We start from the raw sequence: 20,948 nt of genomic DNA, 5'->3' as shown, positions 1-20,948 counted from the left end.
CCTGGGCTGGCATGGCCCCAGGCACTGGGAAGGACTGGGACAGAAGAAAACAGGGCAGGAAGAAGAGAATTTTGAAGCTTTTAGGCTGCTTATAAAAGGTTGCACCATTAAGGAAGGCGCAGCTGAAATAAACTTAATTTGAGAGTTTTTAATACTACCTTTTACAGACTGGAGGCTGCCAGTACTAAGTACAAGTGCCTGTGTATCTCACCTCACCCCTCTTTACCTGACCCCAGTCTGAGTGCCTAACCCTGTGATGATCAATGGATGATGGAATGATCTGCTGCAGTGTGTGTGTGCCTCTGGTTCCCTCAGCCAGGCATGCTCACCTGTCAGCATAACAGATGTCATTAATTGTCAGTCAAAATAAAGCTCTAAAATCACAGTTGTTTTTAAAGACCAACTTCTTTAATGATACATACCAGTGTTATACTAAGCTTATAAAATAAAGTTGTCTGCATGTAAATACAAGAGAAACATTAAGAAATCAATAGTGATCAGGACAGGGATTTCGATTCCTGTACAAATTTAGAAATGACTCGAGAAGATAAATTAACATACATGGCTGTGACAATATGAACATAGGTGTAGTCAACGTGATCCATTTATTGAAAAAAGAGGGCAGATCAAGGATTAAGATATCAACAGGAGATCCAGTCTTGAATGGGATGTGAAAAAGCAAACACCACACGTGGATACTGAGGCATTTTTCTCAAGTATTGGATTCTTTGGGCAAGTTTGGAACACGGATGATTCCCACTCTCACGATACGGAAATGGAGGTATTGACAGCCTTACCCCAGTACCTCGACGTACAACTGGGATAGGACATCCCACCTGTAGTTTGGGGGGGGGGTGAAGAGGGCTAGAGGTTGTGAGCACATGAAATACAGGGTTTTAAGAGCCTGTTTAGCAGTAGTGAAACTTTTGGTTTTCAACTGTGCCTTCCTAAAACGTCACAGGAGTTGCCAACCATGTTGTCCCACATGTATTGCTTCACAGCTTTATTTCTGCAGTTACAAGCAATTCAAAACTACTGAATGTTCGAGGCAAGCCTCTTAACTTCTTATCAAAGAAGATCTGTCCATCTTCCCGCAAGACAAACAGTATTGCACTTCAAGGTTATATTAACTGAGTTACAGAATCTCTTTAAGGACTGAAGCATTACTTACGCACATCCATGGCACTATGTGGCTGCTTAGAGATAAGCAAGAGAAATTAATTTTAAATTAATACTGCAGGGTACTGTGAAGATGACAAAGCATAGGCCCTCTGTGTACTTAAGATTTCTAATGCTTAAAAGGTTCTTCCATGCTGAGGCTGGTTTAGCACAGCAGCCTCAGACCTGACCGTGCCCTCTCATGGACTCAGTGGTCCAGGATCCGCAGGTTGCCAGACACGATTTTGTTCTCTAGTAGAGCTCCAGCTGGGATATCAATCCTGTCCCCATGATTTGCAATGATGATAACTGTTCCCTGGGTTTAGAGAAAAGAAAAGAAAACAAAGTGTTTAGAAACTCGTTACCTGTTAATTTGGAAGGAGGGAGTAGGTTGTCTGGAGGACCATTTAGGTGTCACAGGTGACACAGCCAGAGCCTGGATGCACTTTGTTGTATTGTTTCTGCATAGGCTTTTTCATGGTTTGTTTCGGGTTTTTTTCCCCCAGAACAAAGGTTTTAAACAAGCATTATTGGAAACACTGTAATCACCAGCAGACTAGATACTGTCAGCCTACAAGCAGAACTGTAACTTCTTTGAAGATACATACTTGCTGTAAGGGCTCTTGTCACGTCTGCTTGCTTTGAGGTGAAAAAATGTTACCCCCATCAGTCCGTGTGTCACAGCCCAGCCCCCCGCTGCAGCTGTACAGCAAATTTGGGCACAGAGGGACAGCCTTGAGCCCCAGAGCTGAGCCACTGCCAGTGCTGGGGGAGACAGCCCCACCTTGCACCCATCTGTCAGCTGCTGAACTGTCCTAGATGCTAAGGAAGAATTTGAGAGAGAAACTTAACCTGCTCAGCGCCAATATTTACTAATAAATCAAGAACCCCAAACTGATGAGAAGGGGCCGGAAACGGTGTGGTAAGGCCAGCCTGGGAGGTGAGGTGAGACATGCCTTGTCAAGCCACAGGACAGAGATGGCAGCAGTGTGTGAACAGACCTGAGGTCTGTGGTACTTTCAAGGCTCACAGAAAAAACTCATCTCTCCCTGGGCCTGTATAGAGCAGCAGCTCTGGCAATTAACACCCTGCACTCCTTCACAGGGGTCACTGTCCAGCCTTGGCCTCTACGATCCTTGGGCCAGTTCCCTAATTCCCAAGAGTGCTCCTGTGGACTGTGTGTACAGGCACTGACCGAGGCAAGATCAATGCCCAGGGAGCAGAGATCAGTCATGTTTAGTGCAGGGGCATCCTAATTACACACTCACCTTTAATGAAACATTCTTCCCAAATGTAACATCACCTGAAACCGTGAGATGATCCAGCTCCAGCATATCTGGAATACTTTCAAACCTCCGTAGGTAATCTTGAACCTTTTAGAAGGAGAAAATAATAGAGACAGCTTTAAATCCATCTGTAGATTAAAGACAAGCCTCTTGAATACTCCTTTCAGGAACCTTCTTATAATCTACATCTGAATCAGTATAGGAGTTGCTACTTTGTAATTTCTTTCAGAGATAAGCGTGAGGAACAGTAGGGACATCTTCCCACCAGTGCTGGGCAAGCTCTGGAGAACACACACAGCCCAGCTCACCTTCCCTTTCCTCAGCTGAGGGGGTACAGGAGCACCCAACAGCAGTAGGAGGCTACACATACATGTTAAGTACTTTGTATTCTCACAGTTCTTTACAAAGAGCAAAAGGCAATGCCCAGATGGGCAGAGGGAGATAAGGTAAACCTCACTTTTAACTGATTTATTGCTATGAACTGTATTTTTATCCAAAGAGATAAACACCAAGTATAATTATAGGAGTTTACCTTTGTGAAAGAGCTTCCCAGTTTGACAAGAGGCACTGTTGGGAATTCACGCTTCTCGCTCATGGTTAGAGACCCAGCATTAAGGCTGTACAAGTTTGACATCACAAGCAAGAGATCTGATGTGGTCTTAACAGGCAGGAAACGACTACGAGGTACGTTTATCCCCAGAGAGTTTTCAAAACTCTTGATAGCAGCACCAACTGCAGTCTCCAGCTGGATAACATTCAAGCCTCCATCCAGAGTCTGGAAGAGAAAATTCACATGAGCACAGTGAGTAGGTTCTGGGTCTCAGAACTAGAGTCAAACATCAGCCAGAGCTCTGCCTTCACCCACTTCCTGAAGGCAGCAGTGCCTGTTGGTTACCTGGAAACAAACAGTGCCTTTGAGTCTTTCCTCTAAACCCTCCCTGGCTGATTACCTTTGGGTTAACAATGATCTCCATGTCAATGGCGTTCTTCTCCTGCAGCCTTTTAATTGCAGACAGAGCAATCCACAGATTGTTGGTATTGAATATTTTGAATTTTGACACAGACTTGAATTCATCCACGTGTGCTTTTGGGACCTGAGCTATCTCCACAAGCCTCAGCTTATTTTCGTATTGCGTGAGCGTGCCACCCTGTGAGGGGAAAATGAGAAGTTTTAAGTCCTGTTCATAGAAGCCAGAGAAATCCTCCCCTCAGCCCAAACAGAGGCACTGGTTTGTTGGCATTTAAACTTGAGCCTCAGAGCAAGGTTCAACTGAACACATTTCTTGTTTTTAGTAACCAGCTAGCAGGTTACTAATTATAGAGTGTGTTTAAAGTACAGTCAGAACTGTCCAACGATCATATTTCAGCACTCCAAGACAGTTAATTCCTTTAATGAAAGTTGTTGGGAATCTTTTGCAAGTGCCACTGTTGTCAAGAACCACCTTCAGCAGTGCTTTGCTAGATGACAGAACAAAAGCTAAATTAAATCTGAGTACTTCAGTAACCTGAACTGGATTCTTACAGGGCATTTCTGTGCTTTTATAGGACTAAGTCAGAGCTTTCTTAAGAGGTAATAAACACAGGAAAAAAAATCACATATCATCCACACTCACATTTAAAAGAACAGAGGCAAAGTACACTTACAGGACAAATTAGTGCAGGCTACAAGTATTTGATACGTCACAAACCTCTGACACGTGGCACACCTGGACTTTGTACAGAAGTCAAGGGTCTAGGACAGGAGCAGATGTGCAGCTGCACCACACAGAGTTGTGCAATGCATACCTGGACAGCTCAGTAAGTAGCTTAGGCAGCTTTCAGTCAGAGGATGTAGCTGCTGCATCCCAGCCCTCAGTGCTCTGTTTTTACCACCCTCAAGCTTCTCCCCCTGTGTCGGTGACAGTTTGGAGAAGGCACAGAGGTTGTGACCTGCACCCTGCAGAAATCACTCGTGTTTGTGGTCAAGCCCAGGCTGCCCTTGTCTGCCGCTGCCCAGAACGTGGATCAAATTTGTTCCATGAATTAGAACGTCATAAACTTGCTGGTTTTGTGCAAGTCAAATTAGAACAAAGCTGATGTGTTAAATGGTGCCTAAAATAGCTATAAGGAGATTGGATGGATGTATGTCTGAATCCATGCATTCAGAGGAGGTGAGAGGCTGGAGATCACCACCAACACACCAGGCACAGACACACTCACACCCATCTCCCTTTACCTTCACATCTGCCCGGGTTTTGTTTGTGACTTCCATGACGAATTCACAGCGTTTTCCATTGGGTGGGTTCATAAGGTGGTTAAGAATGTAAAGGTCCACAGTGGCACCCAAATTATCTATATTGGACACAAATATATATTCCTTCCCCTCTGCAATGAGGTTATCCAGCAGACCAGAGTTATAGAAACTGGCGTAGATGTCTCCATGGCCTGGAGGGTACCAGCACTCCGTGTTCTCTCCTGAGTAAGAGACATCCTTGGCTATTGGCAGCAGAGTTTCCTTGTTAATTCTAGGATACCTGTGAAGACAATGGGTTTTGTTAAGTTCTCGCTAATGTCAGACTGGCATAAAGAAAAAAATACAACAGTAAAGGTGCAACTCCCTGGGCTTTTCCACACAGCTTTTGAAGGAAGGTGTGCCCTCCAGGTTACTGTAAGTACTCTCAATCGGAAGACCCATCCAAATTCTGAGGTGAGAAGCTACAGAATGCAATCCCTCTACTCAAGGATTTAAAGCCAGTTCTCAGACCATGCTGTAAACCAACCTGCCTTTCACAGGCAGCTTCAGAACATGCCAAGCACACCTCTGACCCAGCAGCCACTTTGATTAGAGTTTGTTCTGGATAAGGAACCACGGTCTGTCTCCCTCCAAAGCCTAGGGACACTAAAAGCAAATTCAGGAATCAAGTGGCCAGAATCTCATACACCATTATTCCTATATTTCTTAGAAACTGTGTCCCACACATACCCCTCTCCCTGATTTTAACACATTGCCCTTGACTCTGCCCAACACCCTCATGTTTCAGTCTCAAAAACAGATCTAAAATAGACTGAACATGGATACAGAAGACACTATTGCTATCCCAGCACCTCAAACTAAAATCCACCCCATTTGGAATTTGGAGAAACAAGCTAATTCGTCCTTTTACCCCAAGTGGTGAAGTTTTTTGATACCTGCTTTGATTAAAAGTATATATCTTCACACGGCTGTGACTGTATTTCTGCAGGATTTTCTTTGTGTCATCGTCAGTGTTGAAGGAATTCATGAGAACCAGAGGAACATCGGTGTTGTAAGATTTGTTTAAATGCTGAGATGGGAAATAAATGGTAAATTCAGCATGTATTATTAAGCTTTAACTCCTGACATCTAAGATTTTGGGAGAAAGAAATTAGATAAAACAGACTAGAAATAATAAATGCATGAGAGAAAAGAGAGATGCACTTATGCTGACAGAAAGGCTAATAAATTGGGTAAAGGAAAATAAATCCTTGTTAGTAGTAAAGAATGGGCCTGTATTAATTAATGTATCTTTAATTAATCTTTGTTTTTAAATCTGCATCAAAATTTGTAATTTGAAAAGCACAACACCACAAAATGATGATTTTAAGTTTTAGCTACTGTTGAGTACAAAAGGCATGTTTTCCATCAAATTGTTACAGTCTGTCAAGATGACATTTCCAAACTGTCTCTGCACTTTTGGGCCTTCTTGGGAGGCCATGAGATGGACAACGGTATCAAGAGTACATAATGAATGAAATGTCACCATGTTAATTATTTGGGAATCTATAGAATGGAGCTGAAATACACAGGAGCATTTCCATGTGCACAGCAAAAAATTGGAGATCACGACAGTGTTTCACCACAAACAGTGTGCAGGGAAAAAAAACCAAACATACATTTCAGTGAGTTTTAAGCTTTGTGTATGAGCTTGCCCTCATCTGCTGGAGAGTGTTTGGGATCGTTATCCTTTGGTGGAGTTGGGAGACTTCCACAATGACCCCTTGGATAAAGAGCTGCATCAGTTGGATGTAAATTTGAGTCTGCTACAGAACCATCTATCACATATGGGAGAGTAACTCCAAACAAACAGCACACTGAGGCAAAAATTGTTGGCACTCCAGAAACTATGGAACAGGCACACCCAATTTCCTACTCTAATGACTATCTTCATTATCTGCTGGAAGAGGAACATTCAGTATTAAAAGCATAAGCTGAAATGTCCTCTCCCAACACCAGCAGCTGTTATTTTCTTTTACTCTTCTTTCTTCAGAGGAAAATGCCAGCAATTACTTCCAGCATGAGAGTTTAACTTCAACAAGGAACTTGGAGTTGCTGTGAAAAGCTTTGTTCTAATGCACTTTAAAAACCCCTTTTTAAAAAAGATAAACTTGCAGCTGGAGGAGCCATAAACAAGCCCAGGAGTTAGTTACCCAGGCCAGACCAGCTCTACAGTGTGACTGCTTGTGTTTCTGGACACAGTTCCCACTGTCCAGGCTGGTGTGAACAGGCTGGATCACACTTGTGCTAACACGTGTGGAGGGGACGGTGCTGATTGCTCCGTCCCTTTGGAGTCTACTCTTCCCAAAGGAATTCTCTACTTCACCCCAGCACTGTGACCGGACCTCATTTCCCTCTCCTCTTCCTTTTGGCAAGCCTCCACTGTGATCCCTCTTAAAAGGTCACGCAGGAGCAGCTCAGTGTGTCTTGCTTCCTCCAACGCAGAAGGAAAAGCTCATCAAACGTTACCTCAATCTGCTGAACCGTCAGATCCAGGAAGGTGTTCTCGTTTCGCACCCCGATAAGACTTTTTGGGCCTTTACAGCCCATGCTGGTGCCCAGGCCACCATTGAGTTTCACAACCACCAGCTTGTTCAAGTCAGAAGCAATGTTATCAGGCAGGCCTCTGGCCTTGATCTTCTCATAGGGCTGGATCTGGGAAAACAAAACCCCAAAACCAGCAGTCAGGTATTTGGAAGGAAATTGTTTTCTCCTAAAAACTTTCAGAACTTAAAATCTGGTGAAAAAACCCACACTTATTTATATGCTCTAGGACACTAAAGAACATCTGCAAAGTGAGTCTATAATAATCTGATTTGTTATGGTACAAATAACCTGATTTGTTACTACAATAACCTCTTTCCTTGAGAGGTTCTATAGACTTTGTGACACCAGTCACCATCAGCTTCACTCAAATAAGAAGATGCCTCTGTCTGCTCTTCCAGGTTCAGAGAACTGACTCAGTGGTAAAGATGGGTAAGGAAGAAGTCACAACCCTCTTCTTGTCCTGCAGAAGGTTTCCCTGGGTGCCACCTAACTCACTGTCCCAGTAAGATGACCCCCTCTCCCTCTTCAGTCAGGCCCAATTTAGGAACCCATATGCATGCAGGGCATATAACTTTCCTTCCCTGAGCAGCTTAAACTCATAGATTTATTTTTTTTTATACTTTGCTCTAAGGTTGTCAAGGGCAACATTCTTGGCAACAGGTTGGTTCTTTAACTCAGTCTAAACTAACTTTTATTCCAGCTACTAGTCCGATCTAATAATTAATCTCTCCCAAGAGCATGATACAAAGCGGAAGAAAGTTCCTAGTTCTTATCCTGCTGTTTTCAGGATGTGTTCATCCAGCTCACAATAAAATTTAGAGAGAGTCTTCTACCTCACTGACCGGTTTAAAAACAGAGTCTGGGCTACATTTAGGGCTAGTAGTGGAGAGCAAAATCAGGCTTGTAATGACAGTGTGTCTCGCATTAGGCTCTGCTTGTTCCTTAATCCAAAGCACCTCAGGCAGAGAGACAACAGTAACAATGCCACGGTAAGAATCATGCCAAAACTGTTAGAGCAGAATCAATATAATTATCCTTTAGCCTCCCCTTCTAAAGATTTTCTTTTGCAGAAAAGCCTTGGTGTTTCAGTGCTGTGTGTGTTCCAGCTGCAAGAAAATTATTTTAAATGCTGATAAGGGGTGTGTGAGATCCACAGCTGATTTCCAAGAACAAATACATACAGAGTAGTTTTCAGAACTGTGTTTGCTTTGGGCAAGTTGGGCTGGGGTTCAAATGGAAATTTGCACTGCACTGGAACAAGAGTCATATTTCTTACTGGGATGTGTGGGTGTAAGGAGGAGAGTTTGTGCAATTCCAGCATTCCAGTGTACCACAGGCAGCAGATTAGAGCGGTTCCCTCACATTAGGGAAATTCTTCCTTATGGGATCTGAAAAGCTTATAGGATATATATAAAGATAAGGTGACTCCACACGGAGTTCTTGTGGCTCAAACAGAAAGCAGTAACACAAACACTGCCATTTCCCAGAGGACAAACACAGGAACTTCCTTCCAAGGTTCCAAGAACTTTTCAGGAACAGAAGAGCGCAAAAAGCAGAATCTCGTTGTGCTTTGTCGACAGCAGAGATTGTGTTCAGGCTGGGCAGACACCTTGACAAACAACCGTTCTTCTCATTAACAAAGGGATGATAAACACTGATTTTAATGTCTTGGAGGTACATCAGGAAGCTTAATGAAGGATTCACTACCAGCAGGACCTACAGAGATTTACACTCAGATTTACTGCTTCCCATCCACTCCAAGGTCAATAGCGCTCTGTATTAGACTGTAAATGGATTAGAAGCATTTCAGCTTGAGCTTTAGCTGGGTGGGACGTGAGTCACATCCACGATGTTCAGACACCGTCTGAACATCCAGAAAAATTATCTCAACTTTCACGTCTCACTATGTTCTTCTTGCATCACTCATAAAAAGCAGAAAGACTAACACTCAGCTCAGGGCTAGACTGCCTCAAAAATCATTTGCTTTTGCTGAAGTGCCAACTACCCTTTCATGCCTTCACCATCATGCCTGAGACCAGCTTATGCAGAAAGCTCAAAGTAAAAATCCTGAAGAAGTTAACAGTTCCATCCAGGTCCTCCATCGAGGACTCAGTTCACTGGATCTTGCATCAGTTACAACACAAAATTTATGACTCAGCCTCACTAAATGTTTCAGTTTCTTCTGGCACAGGCATTGGAAACAACAACTTGGCAATGAAGCCCTGGATCTTGAAGGGTCTTTAATTCAGAAAATAACAAATGTCAAGAACTCAAGTTCCAGCAGGAATGTTGCAGCATCAGGACTGCTGGGTGCCAGTGCCATCATGTAGCAATTCCAGTCATGTGTAGGCACTAATATGCAGAACTACCTCATGATCTACAAGCGTATACACAAGTGTAAGAAGTGCTCCACAGTAATAAAAATCAATCCTTCCTCTAAAGGTTTGGAACAGCGGGCTTGACAAGTAAATGCTGATGGGGAAATTCCTCAGGAAAAAACAGGGGCAGGAATGACATGGCTTACAGCTGGCTGGCTGCAGTGTTACTCACTTGAGACAGGTCTCACAGCCGTGGTTTGGGAGTGTTCTAAGATGACATATGCAGCTTCCTTTGTTTTGCAGCCAATGTCACAAAAGTGATTTCTCAGAACAGTTTGCATGAGGCAGCATTGGGAGTCTGACAAACAGATTTCAGAATCATACTCCTACTGCAAGGAGGCTTTGCAAGAGTTTGTCAGAGACAGACAAAATGAGCATCAGGGCTGTCATTGTGGGCAGACGGGAAAGGAATACACCCATATTAGTTAATATGTACTTACACTACCAGGAAACATTTACTCAGCATCAAGGGACAGTTCTAGAAATACCACCAAGTGAAGAGGTCTCTGCCCTTGTGAGACCCCACCTGCAGTGCTGCACCCAGGTCTGGAGTCCTCAGCACAGGAAATACATGGACCTGTTAGAGCAGGTGCAGAGGAAAGCCACAAAGATGATCAGAGAGACAGGACCCCTCTCCTGTGAAGACAGGATGAGAGAGCTGGGGTTGTTCAGCCTGGAGAAGAGAAGGCCTTCGGGAGACCTCATTGCAGCCTTCCAGTACCTAGAGGGGGCTTACAGAGGAAGAATGACTTTTTACACAGGCTGATAGGGACAGGACAAGGGGGAATGGTTTCAAACTACAAGAGGAGAGATTTAAATTAGATCTCAGAAAGAAATTCTTTACTCCGAGGGTGGTGAAGTAGAGGAACAGGTCACCTAGAGAAGCTGTGGTTGCCCCATCCCTGGAGGTGTTCAAGGCCAGGTTGGATGAGGCTTGGAGCAACCTGGTCTAGTGGAAGTTGTCCCTGCCCATGGCAGGGGGTTGGAACAAGATGATCTTCGAGGTCCCTTCCAAACCATTTTAAGATTCTATGAACCCTTAAAACCCGTTTCCAGAGTTGAAGATTAGAAAGGTGTTTTGCTTTTGAGTAAGGGCAAAACATTCATTCTTTCCCTTCATGATACAGTTCACTGAATGACAACCTGAGCTGCAGACAAGAATCCAACCAATGGGGAAGAAAAAAAATGTCTCTAACAGACAAGTTCCTTTCACACTCACATTGCTTTGGATGTTCTCTTTACATCCCAGATGAGGTTTTGCATTGCTGTTCTGTGGTTAACTTGGTCACTGCAGTTCTCTCTGAGGCCTCCCAGCAGGACTTTGCTATTGCTTCCAATTCAAACAAACACATTACTGCAATCTACATCGAGGGGATTAAGTTACACTTGCCATGTTCACATTCTTTACCTCCTCTCCCTGTTAACTGGCACTCTCAGTGTACTTTCTTCTCTGGAGACTGTAACAGTAATGGGTCCTAACTATGCGAGCTATCACTGTAAGCCTTTGGACATATGAAAGCAAAGCATCTGGAAGGAAAAAACAAGTCAAAGGTTTACCAATATAGTGGGAAATGGGTTCAATCATCTGTTACCATCATCAGTATTAGTTGTTACACTGAAAACATGGAGGCCAGGGAGAAATCTCCCATTGCAGAGAAAAACGGAGGAATATTACGAAGGAAAAATTTCTGTTTAAATTAACTGACAGGAGCCTTTACTTGTCAGTACATGCTTCAGGAAAAAGCAGAAAGCTACATTCAAAGAACAAATATCACAGGCAGACGACCTACAGAAGTCTGATCAGAAATTCTGCTCCTGCAGACCACAGTCCCTTGGCAGTGGGCAAAAGCCTGAAACACCCTTCCCACCTAAAAGACAAAGCCTATGAGTATTCATGAACTTTTTAAGTTGCTAAACAAACAAAAAACCAGCAACTTAACACTTTGGTACATTTTTGGGTGCCTCTGTTTACAGATACACGTGCATGTCTGTATGTATATAAACACACATATATATCTAAACAGATGCTTTTTACTCTGCTGAGGATTATACTTCCCAGAATTCTCATCAGCAAAGCAATTCTCCAAAACAATCACAGGCAAGTAGACTTCCACTGGGGAGAGTAAGCTGGTGCTTTCTAGGGTGTGGTCCTTGTAGTGTGAGATTCTCCAAGCACCCAAACACCCATCACCTCATAAAACAAGGTCATCCCTATAGGCAATTATAAATCACTTGCAAGATCACCAGCAAACAAGTCTTGTGTATAAAAACCTCTGCACTGTTCTAACAAGACCAGGAGGAGAATATATGTGAGGGTTTATAGCTCAGAAAAGAAAATTCACCTAGAACTGAACAGAAGCACTCAGACAAAACACACATATGTTCACAGATGGATACTTGTCCCAAAGAACTTATTACTACAGTCCTTCAAAAGTCATCCCTCTTTATCTCTTCTACTGTTCTTACCTATACTAGCTAGACTAATAAGTCTGATATTCTGGTCTTTAAGAAATCAACTTTTATCTAATAATTCCACAAGTCATACCCCTCAGCAAAGAATCCTCTGGGAGAAGGTCACTTGAAAAGGGTTTCACATAAGACACATTTCACTTTCCACGTTGTGTACCTGACGTGGCTGATGTATTAAAAAGGAGAGGGTAGATATGAGCAGGATTCAAGGAGGGTAGAGAGATGAAACTCTTATGGTCAGCAAAAAAGAGAAAAGAAAAAAATACTCAAGTAATTTAATTTTGCTTTTGGTTTTTGCAAGCTCTTAAACTCACCTCCTGCCAGATCAGGAAGTTTAAGTATCACCCTAAAGAAAGAAATATTTACTATGACGTACAGAATGCATGGAAGGAAGTTTGTTTGCAGATATTTTGCCCTAGCTTTCTTCTGTAGCATTTATCAAATATGATTACTTAATTTAGAGTTCATGCTAGGAAGCAAAATCCCATTTAAGATCATGCATGCATCTCATCTGACCAGCAGCGATCCGATCTTGCAGAATTCTTATCTTGTCAAAAGTTGCTACATAGCACAGGGACACATTTGAGAATAAGCAGTACAGACCACAAGGAAGAAGACAGATACTGCCCTTCTCCATTCAGCCCTCTGTGATCTTAAGTTAGACCTTTGCCTTAGTTCTTTTTTAACACCTTGCCATGCCTGGGAATATCCCCTCAGTCTATTTTAGTGCCTTTCCATAACCGTCCTGTTTGACATTTGCTCCCAGTGTCCTACTCAGTCATTTTCAGTCCTTTACAGAACTTGTAAGTTTTTCCATGGAAGGTGTGCAACCCTTGGAAAATAGACAACAGCTCTTCCTCTCCACAAAGCAGCCCATTCACTTGCATCAGATTTCTGTAATTTAATCCCAGGCTTTATCTTGACACAGGGAACAGTTTATTCCTTTCATTGTCGTAACTACCTTTTTACATATTTAAGAGACCCCCCCCCCCCCCCCCCCAGTCTCAGCCCCCCTACACTGAAAGAAATCCCCTTTTCTTCAGCCTTCCTTCTAAGTCGCCTTATCTAGAACTCCAATTTCTCACCTTGGCCTCTTCATTGAGGGTGGACTTTTCTCCCCAAAGCAACACTTCATTCAGTGTTACAGTACAGAAAAGAAAGACATCACATGTTTCTGAAGCTAAAAGAAAACACTCAACCTTGGAAAAACCCTAGACTTGCTCTAAAACAGCATCATTCTTCAACGCTTTATAGAGCAGCACTGCATCTGTTCTGGAAGTAACCAGACAGCCTGCCTTTCAGTTGGAAACAGAGCCTCGATTGAATCACACAGAGAGCCTCAGAGAAACCACAAACCTGTGAGGACACAGAAGTCCCGCAATATGCCAAGATCACTACGCTGGGAAAAGCAAGAATCTGTAGCACAACTACACCATTAGAGTCAAAGGGACAGCCTGGGGCCACAGATGAATCAATAAAATGAGGTTAGGTTTAATAGGAAGTATTTATTTCAGTACTAAACAGTGCAGAGAAAATATATAGTGCTTTTTCAGCAGCAGCTCAAGTTACAGGTTATAAGTTACAACAACATAGATGGCACTAGGAAATTACTCTCCAAAACCCCCCACAGTCAACTTCTTGTTTCAGATCTCTTTCTTTTACTGAGCTGCTGTAAGTTAGAGAAGTTGCTAAATGAGCTCTATTACCCAGCCCACTCACCATATGTCCCCTTTCAAATTACTTAGCATAATGGATCTCTGGAAACAGTCTCATCTGAGATGTGCAACCTTCTTTTAGGGGCAGGAGGGAAATGGGAGCAACAAGGGTCGAACCTACTTCCCCTCTGACACAAGTTCCAGTTTACTCCAGAAAAGGTACCAAATGGTAAGGTGGTATCAGTCCCATTTTGTTCCCCTGCTCAAAGAACAGCTAACAAAATAACACCAAAGAACTTGACACATATGGTAAGCAGGACCTGATGTTCAGGAACACATACATCATATGTCAACAAATATTTATTTCTCAGTTCAAACCCAAAGCGTTGTCCTACTTGATTTTAGGGAACCATGGCAGATAGATCCCCTTGATGGGTGGATACACCATTTGCCTTAAGTAGCAATTATCAGTTTTATGTTCCTTACAGACTGCCACTTCATTGCAACTTACAGAATCTTCTGGAGGTCTCTGAATCTTCCCCCAGTCCACAGATGGTCCCTTTTCTTGTAGGAATCTATGAAATAACTTCTTAAATCCTTCCAGGTCCTTTTTAGTGTGCTACAAAAAAGAAATACATTACTAAATGCTGATATTTAGTGCATACCCATTCAATCACAGAAGCATTTCTACACATTTATGTACAATCTATTCACAAGAGTAATTTCATTAGCACTGAAGTAGACATGCTAAAATTTATGTAAAATTCTAGAAGGTACCAAAAGCTCATTTTCACTAAAACTCAAGGTACAAAACCAACTTGGATACCTGCACAACAAGTATTTTGTGAAAATCATAACCTTAACAATTTGACCCAATCTTTAAGATAACAGCTTTACCCTCCCTTTCTGTAATCCATTGAAGATTACACAGAACCTTTAATAACTAAAGATGATTAAACACTTAATAACTCCATCACCCAGTTTACAGGGAACTGAAAGTCTCCTACTGACATTGTATCCAGGCTACTCTTCCACACAGGATCAGAGCACATCCTAAAAATAAGGACATGGTAGTCTGTGATTTATCGCCTTGTCTAAGACCTGCCTCAATGTCCTGCACTCAGTTTCTCATGCTGAGTGGCACCCACGTCCTGCTCCTTACCTCTATCTCATTTGAGTTTGCAGTCGCAAGTATCTTATCGAGTTCTACTTTCATTGAATACTCCAGCTCTTGTCGAATGACTTCCTGAAACTGTGAAGAGCCAGCTTGAGACATTGCTTTGCTGAAATCTTGAATAAAAATGAAAATGTGGGTTAAAAAAAAAACGAAACAAAACAAACCTAGTTTGTTTAGATTACAAATAGCCTTCAGTTTTGTTTAAAAAAAACCATGATAAACTCATACAATCTAGTTTCATTTTATCACTTGTACTACAGGAATCTCAGGTTTTTGTTCTTAGTTAGTTACTTGTGGAACAGACCTTAAATTCGGGCCAAAGAATAACAACCCCTCTTTCAAAACACAAAAGAACCCGAAAAGACCGATGATCCGTCTCAAGAAGTGTCCAAAAATCCACAGTAGTGTATTTTTTTTGCTAAAGAATTCACATCCTACTGCATCAACACACTTTAGCAAGTGTAAGTGTGAAAAAGGAGAATTTTCTTAGTGGAAAGCTCTGTAGAACGTTGTGATTGAGCGTATCCTTCTGTTCACCTAAGCAAATAAAACATACGCTTTCGTTATTTATACAGCGCGTTTTCACACGATCTTCTGTTTGTTCCAGTAAATATTCCCTCACTTTATCGTGTGAGTATTTTCACACTACAGCATGCATTTCAGTTACTAAGCAACCTAGAAAATTGGGCTGTCTATCACTTCAGCATTTGTTTTACTTTTGAAAGTGATAAGCTTCATGAATGTGGAAAAGAGTAAATACACAAATGTTCTATAAAGTCCACCCCGCAGGAAGAACCGGGAGAGAACATGACTCTGTTTTCCAACTGAAAGCATTTGAAGCGAGTGTGTTCTCAAAAGACATTCTGAGTATGTTCTCTAAAGACCTCAGTTAATTTAATTTCTGCCAAATCCCTTGAGTAATGACTTCCCTGTAACACAGAGAGTGATGTATTGCCAAATATAGCTGGATTTTAGAAACACCCTGAATACTAGTGCAAAAAGGGACAGAAGGGAACTTTGCAAGTGAACAGAGTGATACTGACAGAAAATATTGTTAGAAGAGGAACCTGCATTTAAAGTCTACCTACTGAGAACACACATTAAAAGGCTCTCCTATTGAGAATGCCTAAGAATGGCAGAGACGGTTCATTTTAATATAATTTTGATTGTATTTTATTTTTTTAAGCAAAGTATTCCACAGCCTCAGCGACAGTATGTAATCCTTGCTTTGAAGCCCACAGAAGCCATTTTCCTGACTGCACTGTTTTGCAGGTAGGGGAGGGAGGAAAAAAAAAAAAAAAAAAGACAGACAAGTGCTGCAGTGCACATACTGTGTGTGGTGCAACACGGGAAAACGCCAGCTCAAGATGAACAGTGCAGTGAACAATAGGTTCTTTTTTTAATCAAATGCTTCATTTAGTAGCAAAAGCAGGTAAGAGTTGAAAGCCTTTTAGGCACATCTTTCCAGGTCAAACACATAAAAACACGGACAGCTCTTCATCAGGAAGCACTTTTTCCTACAGAAAAACAAGGAGGTCTGTACCAGCTTAATACTTTCATACCAAACTGCTACAAGCACTGTCTTTTCATTCACACATTTTGGGTTGATGCAAAGCAAAACAACTGCTAGGAGATGCTTTCACATGTTCGTAATCCTCCCTGCAACATATTACAATACCCCACTTCTGGTACAGCAACACAGTGGCCATTTCTCACAGTTCATCAGCCTGTAAAACATCTGAACCTCCCAATGTGACGCCAACACACCTCAGAAGGAACTCTGCACATCCCAAGTGTTCACAGACTTTCAGTCGTGCTGTTAAACACACTGGGGTTTGAAGGAGGCAGAGCCAGCCAGCAACTTCCACAGGTTGTCATGTAAATAGAAAAAGCCTGCTCGCTCATATTGGCCAAAAGACTTGTATCTACCAGATAAAGCCATTTAGAGACTAAGTAGCATACCAAATAAATCAAAATAGAAAGGTGTCATAAAAGTAAGTGCATGATAACGTCCTCGTTTTGGCATCTTTTTTTTTTCCTGTAATACTATGAATTCTCACAAACTGAATGAGCAAATGCTAAACACATTTGATCACCAACACCCTCGCAGAGGAGCAAAGCAAACCTGTTGCTTTTTCCAATACCAAGCATCAGGCACTCAGAGCAGCAGTAGATGGGACAGCTCTTACCTAAACCCAGCCTGCTAAAGCTGCCAACACTGGGGGCTGCACCCTTAATGGCAACAGAGGATATTTAGTTTACACTGACCACATAACAACTACTGCAACCCCTCAGTCTCATCCAGATTCAATGTGTCAGGGCAAGGTTTCTTAGGGAGAGCACCCTTAGTGCTGTTGGTCCAATTATTATTTTGGGGACAGAGAGAGGAAGGACATGGCTGGAGTGCATAAAAACACGTGCTTGCCTGGTGCAGGAAAAGTATCTATTCTGCATACATAAGACTTTGAATACTGTAACTAAGCAGCCAAAAGAAAGAGCAACACAAAGCTCTTCTGCTTATAACACGCCATTGCGAGGCAGAGGCTTTGAGCACTTCTCTTAAGAGACGTCCACCAGGATGTGGGCTGGACAGGGATCTCTAAAGGTTCCCTAAAGTACTCTCTAAAGGCTCCCCAAAACAAGACCACACCATCAGCATTGGTACACATGCTCCAAACAATCTCAGTACTAGTTGTTCCCCTGTCCCTCGGAGATTTTGGGAAGAAGCTGGTATTTATGCATCCCAGCCTACTACCAGCAGAAAGACAACTGCAGCCCTTTAACGTGAGCTACAGATGAATTTAACAGCCTGGGTGAAGATTGATTTCCCTTTTCACCTTAGTAGCAACTAGTGCAAAGGCCAGTGTAACTGTATATCTTAAAGCGGTTCTTTCCTACAGGCAACTAAAATTTCCTAAGGCCATAATGAAAAGTAACTATTGTGCCTCTAAAAATCAGATGGGAGGTAGGGGCGCTGGATAATTGCAGGAAGAGATTTCCCAGGATATATGCAGCCATAAAATCCCAAATTGTGTTGAAATAGAAATGCCTCTTCCAAACTATTTCGCCATCAATGCCTCAGATTTCAGCCTAAGCCCACTTTTACAAAACCAATATTCTTGAACACTCATCAGAAGTAAGAAACGGGTAGGACAGGGTAATGGAAGACTCTTGGGGGACCTGCCCACACAGGAAATGAGCACAGACCAGAAGAGCATGACTAAATAGTTGAGACTTCAGAAAACACTAGGCTTTGCAAAAATGACCACCGAGGATATCTTATTTTAATGTCTTTGGTAGAAAGTGCTTCCTCCCGAGTAGCAGAGACAGGACAGCTCTTTAATCAAGTTCCTGATGGTGTTTGACGCGTGGAGAATTTCACTCCAGCCCTCCTGCCCCCACTGTTATTTCTAGCACGCCTTTGTGCTCTGCTCTGACTGCTAACCTGGCCCCTGCCCTCACAGCACAAGCCTCAGCACATGGCAGAGTTACCAACAGGTTTATGATGCATAATTTTATAACTGACATATGAAAAAAACCAAAACATGATAGATCAAGCCAATAAAAAGGAGGGCTTTGTACACTATCAGAAACAAAATTCCTGTCCTCAGGAAAACTGCACAAGGACAGAAAAACAGTGACCCCTTAGGAGCTTGCACGTGTTTCCTTTCTGCCACCCCTCATCTTATTCTATGTTAAAAGCAGAGAACACATTAAGATTGATTAATTTTATTCATTAATCCACTCAGAAGAGAAGTTCACTGCTTTGGTATTCAGTATACGAGGACCCAGCACAGGAGGGAGTCATGGGACAAGTCAAGCAAGTAGTTCTCTCTCTCATGAGAAAAATGGGGAATCTCTTGGGCTGAGGATTATGAACTGTGATTACTTTTGCAATCCAAGCAACAATCCAGAAAGACCTACAGCAGAAAAGTATCTGGGTCTCTTTGGAGCCAGACTGCAGCATAAAGATCAAGAAAGGGTGGCCAGTGAGTTACAACACATAGCTAAACTTTAAATGTTCTATCCTTGAACTCTGTGCTGAGGACACAGAGTAAATAACTTTCAACAGCTCTGCTTAAAGTTCAAGGCAACCCTTATCTCTGGCAAGGATAAAACTCTCTTTAAATATCCACACTATAAAGTGCAATGCTAATGAATATTACTTTGATTTTCAGAATTGAACGTACCCACTCGGTCTTTACAAACATTTTTATTTTCCTAGTACTAAAGGCAAACTTTGCCAACACATGTTGGACTGAAGCATACATGAAGCGAAAGCTATATGCTCTGACACTCCTTGACAGATGAGCACATTAGCCTGAGCTAACTCAGGAATTTGCAACGTAGGAAGCCGTTCTTGCCAGCTGCACACACCAAGAGTTTAGGTGTTACAGTCAGACACAGCTGGATTTCTCAGTCTAGCAGCTGATCCCCATGCTAAAAATACCACTTGACATTGGCAACATGTTTTAGTACCATTGGCCTGACAAAAGAGTATCTAAATACTGGATACTTTTTTTTTTTTAAAAAGCTTCTAGGATTGTCAAACCTTTGGTAATATTTAAAAAGTAAACTATGATCTTTACACAGGTTTCTACAGCTTTCAGTTTCATAAATAACATCACTTGTCTGCAAGATGGCTACCTCCAGCAGTAGCCTGAGATAAGCCAATTCCATCTAAAAAGAACAATTAGGAATGTATTTTCGTAATGTATTTCGCAAGGGCTCATCTTGGTAACTTTCAGAGTGGTCGGTTGAGCAACGTGCTGAGAAACACTTTCCTCCTTCAGCTCTCTGCCTTTCGCCCAGATATCACAGGACATTTCCAGACAGGTGATGCATTTACACAGCCAGCATTGTACAGTCTTGGACACCCACTGCGTGAGGGGACAGTGATTTCCCAAAGCTTGCAAAGGCCCTCAGTTGCCTGCAATATCCAAGTTCGTACAGCAAAAGACCTCCTCGTGTTCCTTCTGCGGGCAGCACTGTATTTGTTGATAGGCCTGCACAGGTTTATATTAAGGAACCCCACAGGCACGGATTTCATTACAAAAAACACCATTAGGACACCGGAAAGGAGGGGGGGGGAAAAAACTGCAACAGCAATGCACCAAAGTAATTTTTCTTCCCGAAATGACCTCTTGCGGGCTCGGTTCCCTGTTTCACAGGGAATCCGAAACTCAGACCACGTACACACATGCGGAGAGTAAAGGAGAGCGCCGGAGCCCTGCTGGGATCAGAAAACGCCAAAATGCACTAAAGCCTTCAAAAAAATTAAAAAGGAAAAAAAAAAAGGAAGCGAAGACGTCGGACCTCATCATTCTTCCTCCCGCAACTTTAGCGGAGCGCTGAGCGGAGGTTTGCGCTGGCGGGGACCCCTTGCACAGTCCCGCCGCTCCCGCCCGGTTCCCCCCGGGATCGCGGAGCGGGCAGAGCCGAGCCGGGCCGGCGGGGGCCCCGCCGGGATCACGGACAGGGCTGCGGGGAATATCCCGCACATCGCACCTCGGCTGCTGCTGCACCCACCGCTGCCCCCGAGCCGCCGGGAGAGAGAGAGAGCGGGGCCACAACACACAGCTGTAGGGAGCCGAGAAAAACAAATCGCGTCAGCTTACCTTTCAGGAGCGCCGACATTTTCGCTCTTTAATCAATAAACACTCGGCCAAACACAGAGTGCCCCGCACCGGGGGGTTCCGCCCCGCGGCTGCCGCCCCTGCGGAGGCTGCGGCGGGAACGACGGCGACCCCGGCCTCCCTGGGAGCTCCCGCCCGCCCGCCGCGCTGCCCCTCCGCCCAGCGCTCCCTCCCGGGCCGGCGGGCGGGCGGCGAACGCCGAGCAATTTAAATTTCATCAATGGAAGAGGCGGACCCGCCGCGCCCCGGGTTTCACCACCCCCGACCCTCCCCTCCCTTCTCCTCCCCTCCCCTCCCCGCCGGGCCGCCCGCCCGCCCGCCCGCCTCCCCCGGGGGGCTCCCGGCGCGGCTCCTCCCCACTCCCGGGGGG

The 20,948-nt window shown here is 43.4% G+C and overlaps 1 protein-coding gene across 2 annotated transcripts; it reads right to left on the bottom strand.

Moving 5' to 3' along the window:
* Positions 1-386: 386 nt before the first annotated feature.
* Positions 387-20,708, bottom strand: UGP2 (UDP-glucose pyrophosphorylase 2). Of its 2 annotated transcripts, none has more exons than XM_027663055.1 (10): positions 20,561-20,707; positions 14,928-15,055; positions 14,277-14,384; positions 7,186-7,371; positions 5,613-5,746; positions 4,660-4,957; positions 3,395-3,592; positions 2,977-3,219; positions 2,427-2,531; positions 387-1,474 (listed from the first exon to the last, which is right to left on the bottom strand). In XM_027663055.1, exons 1-10 carry the CDS (start codon positions 20,577-20,579, stop codon positions 1,367-1,369), a joined length of 1,527 nt encoding a protein of 508 aa, XP_027518856.1. In that variant the 5' UTR covers positions 20,580-20,707; the 3' UTR covers positions 387-1,366. The 2 variants fall into 2 exon arrangements, with proteins under 2 accessions (XP_027518856.1, XP_027518857.1); XM_027663056.1 differs by lacking the exon at positions 387-1,474 and adding an exon at positions 1,658-2,320 and having other exon boundaries at positions 2,377-2,531; positions 20,561-20,708.
* Positions 20,709-20,948: the final 240 nt, after the last annotated feature.

Source organism: Corapipo altera, unplaced genomic scaffold, assembly GCF_003945725.1.
Source record: "Corapipo altera isolate COAL_440 unplaced genomic scaffold, ASM394572v1 94, whole genome shotgun sequence".
NCBI lineage: Eukaryota > Metazoa > Chordata > Aves > Passeriformes > Pipridae > Corapipo > Corapipo altera.
The sequence above is the reverse complement of the archived record's forward strand: the minus strand, read 5'-3'. Positions and strand labels throughout refer to the sequence as shown.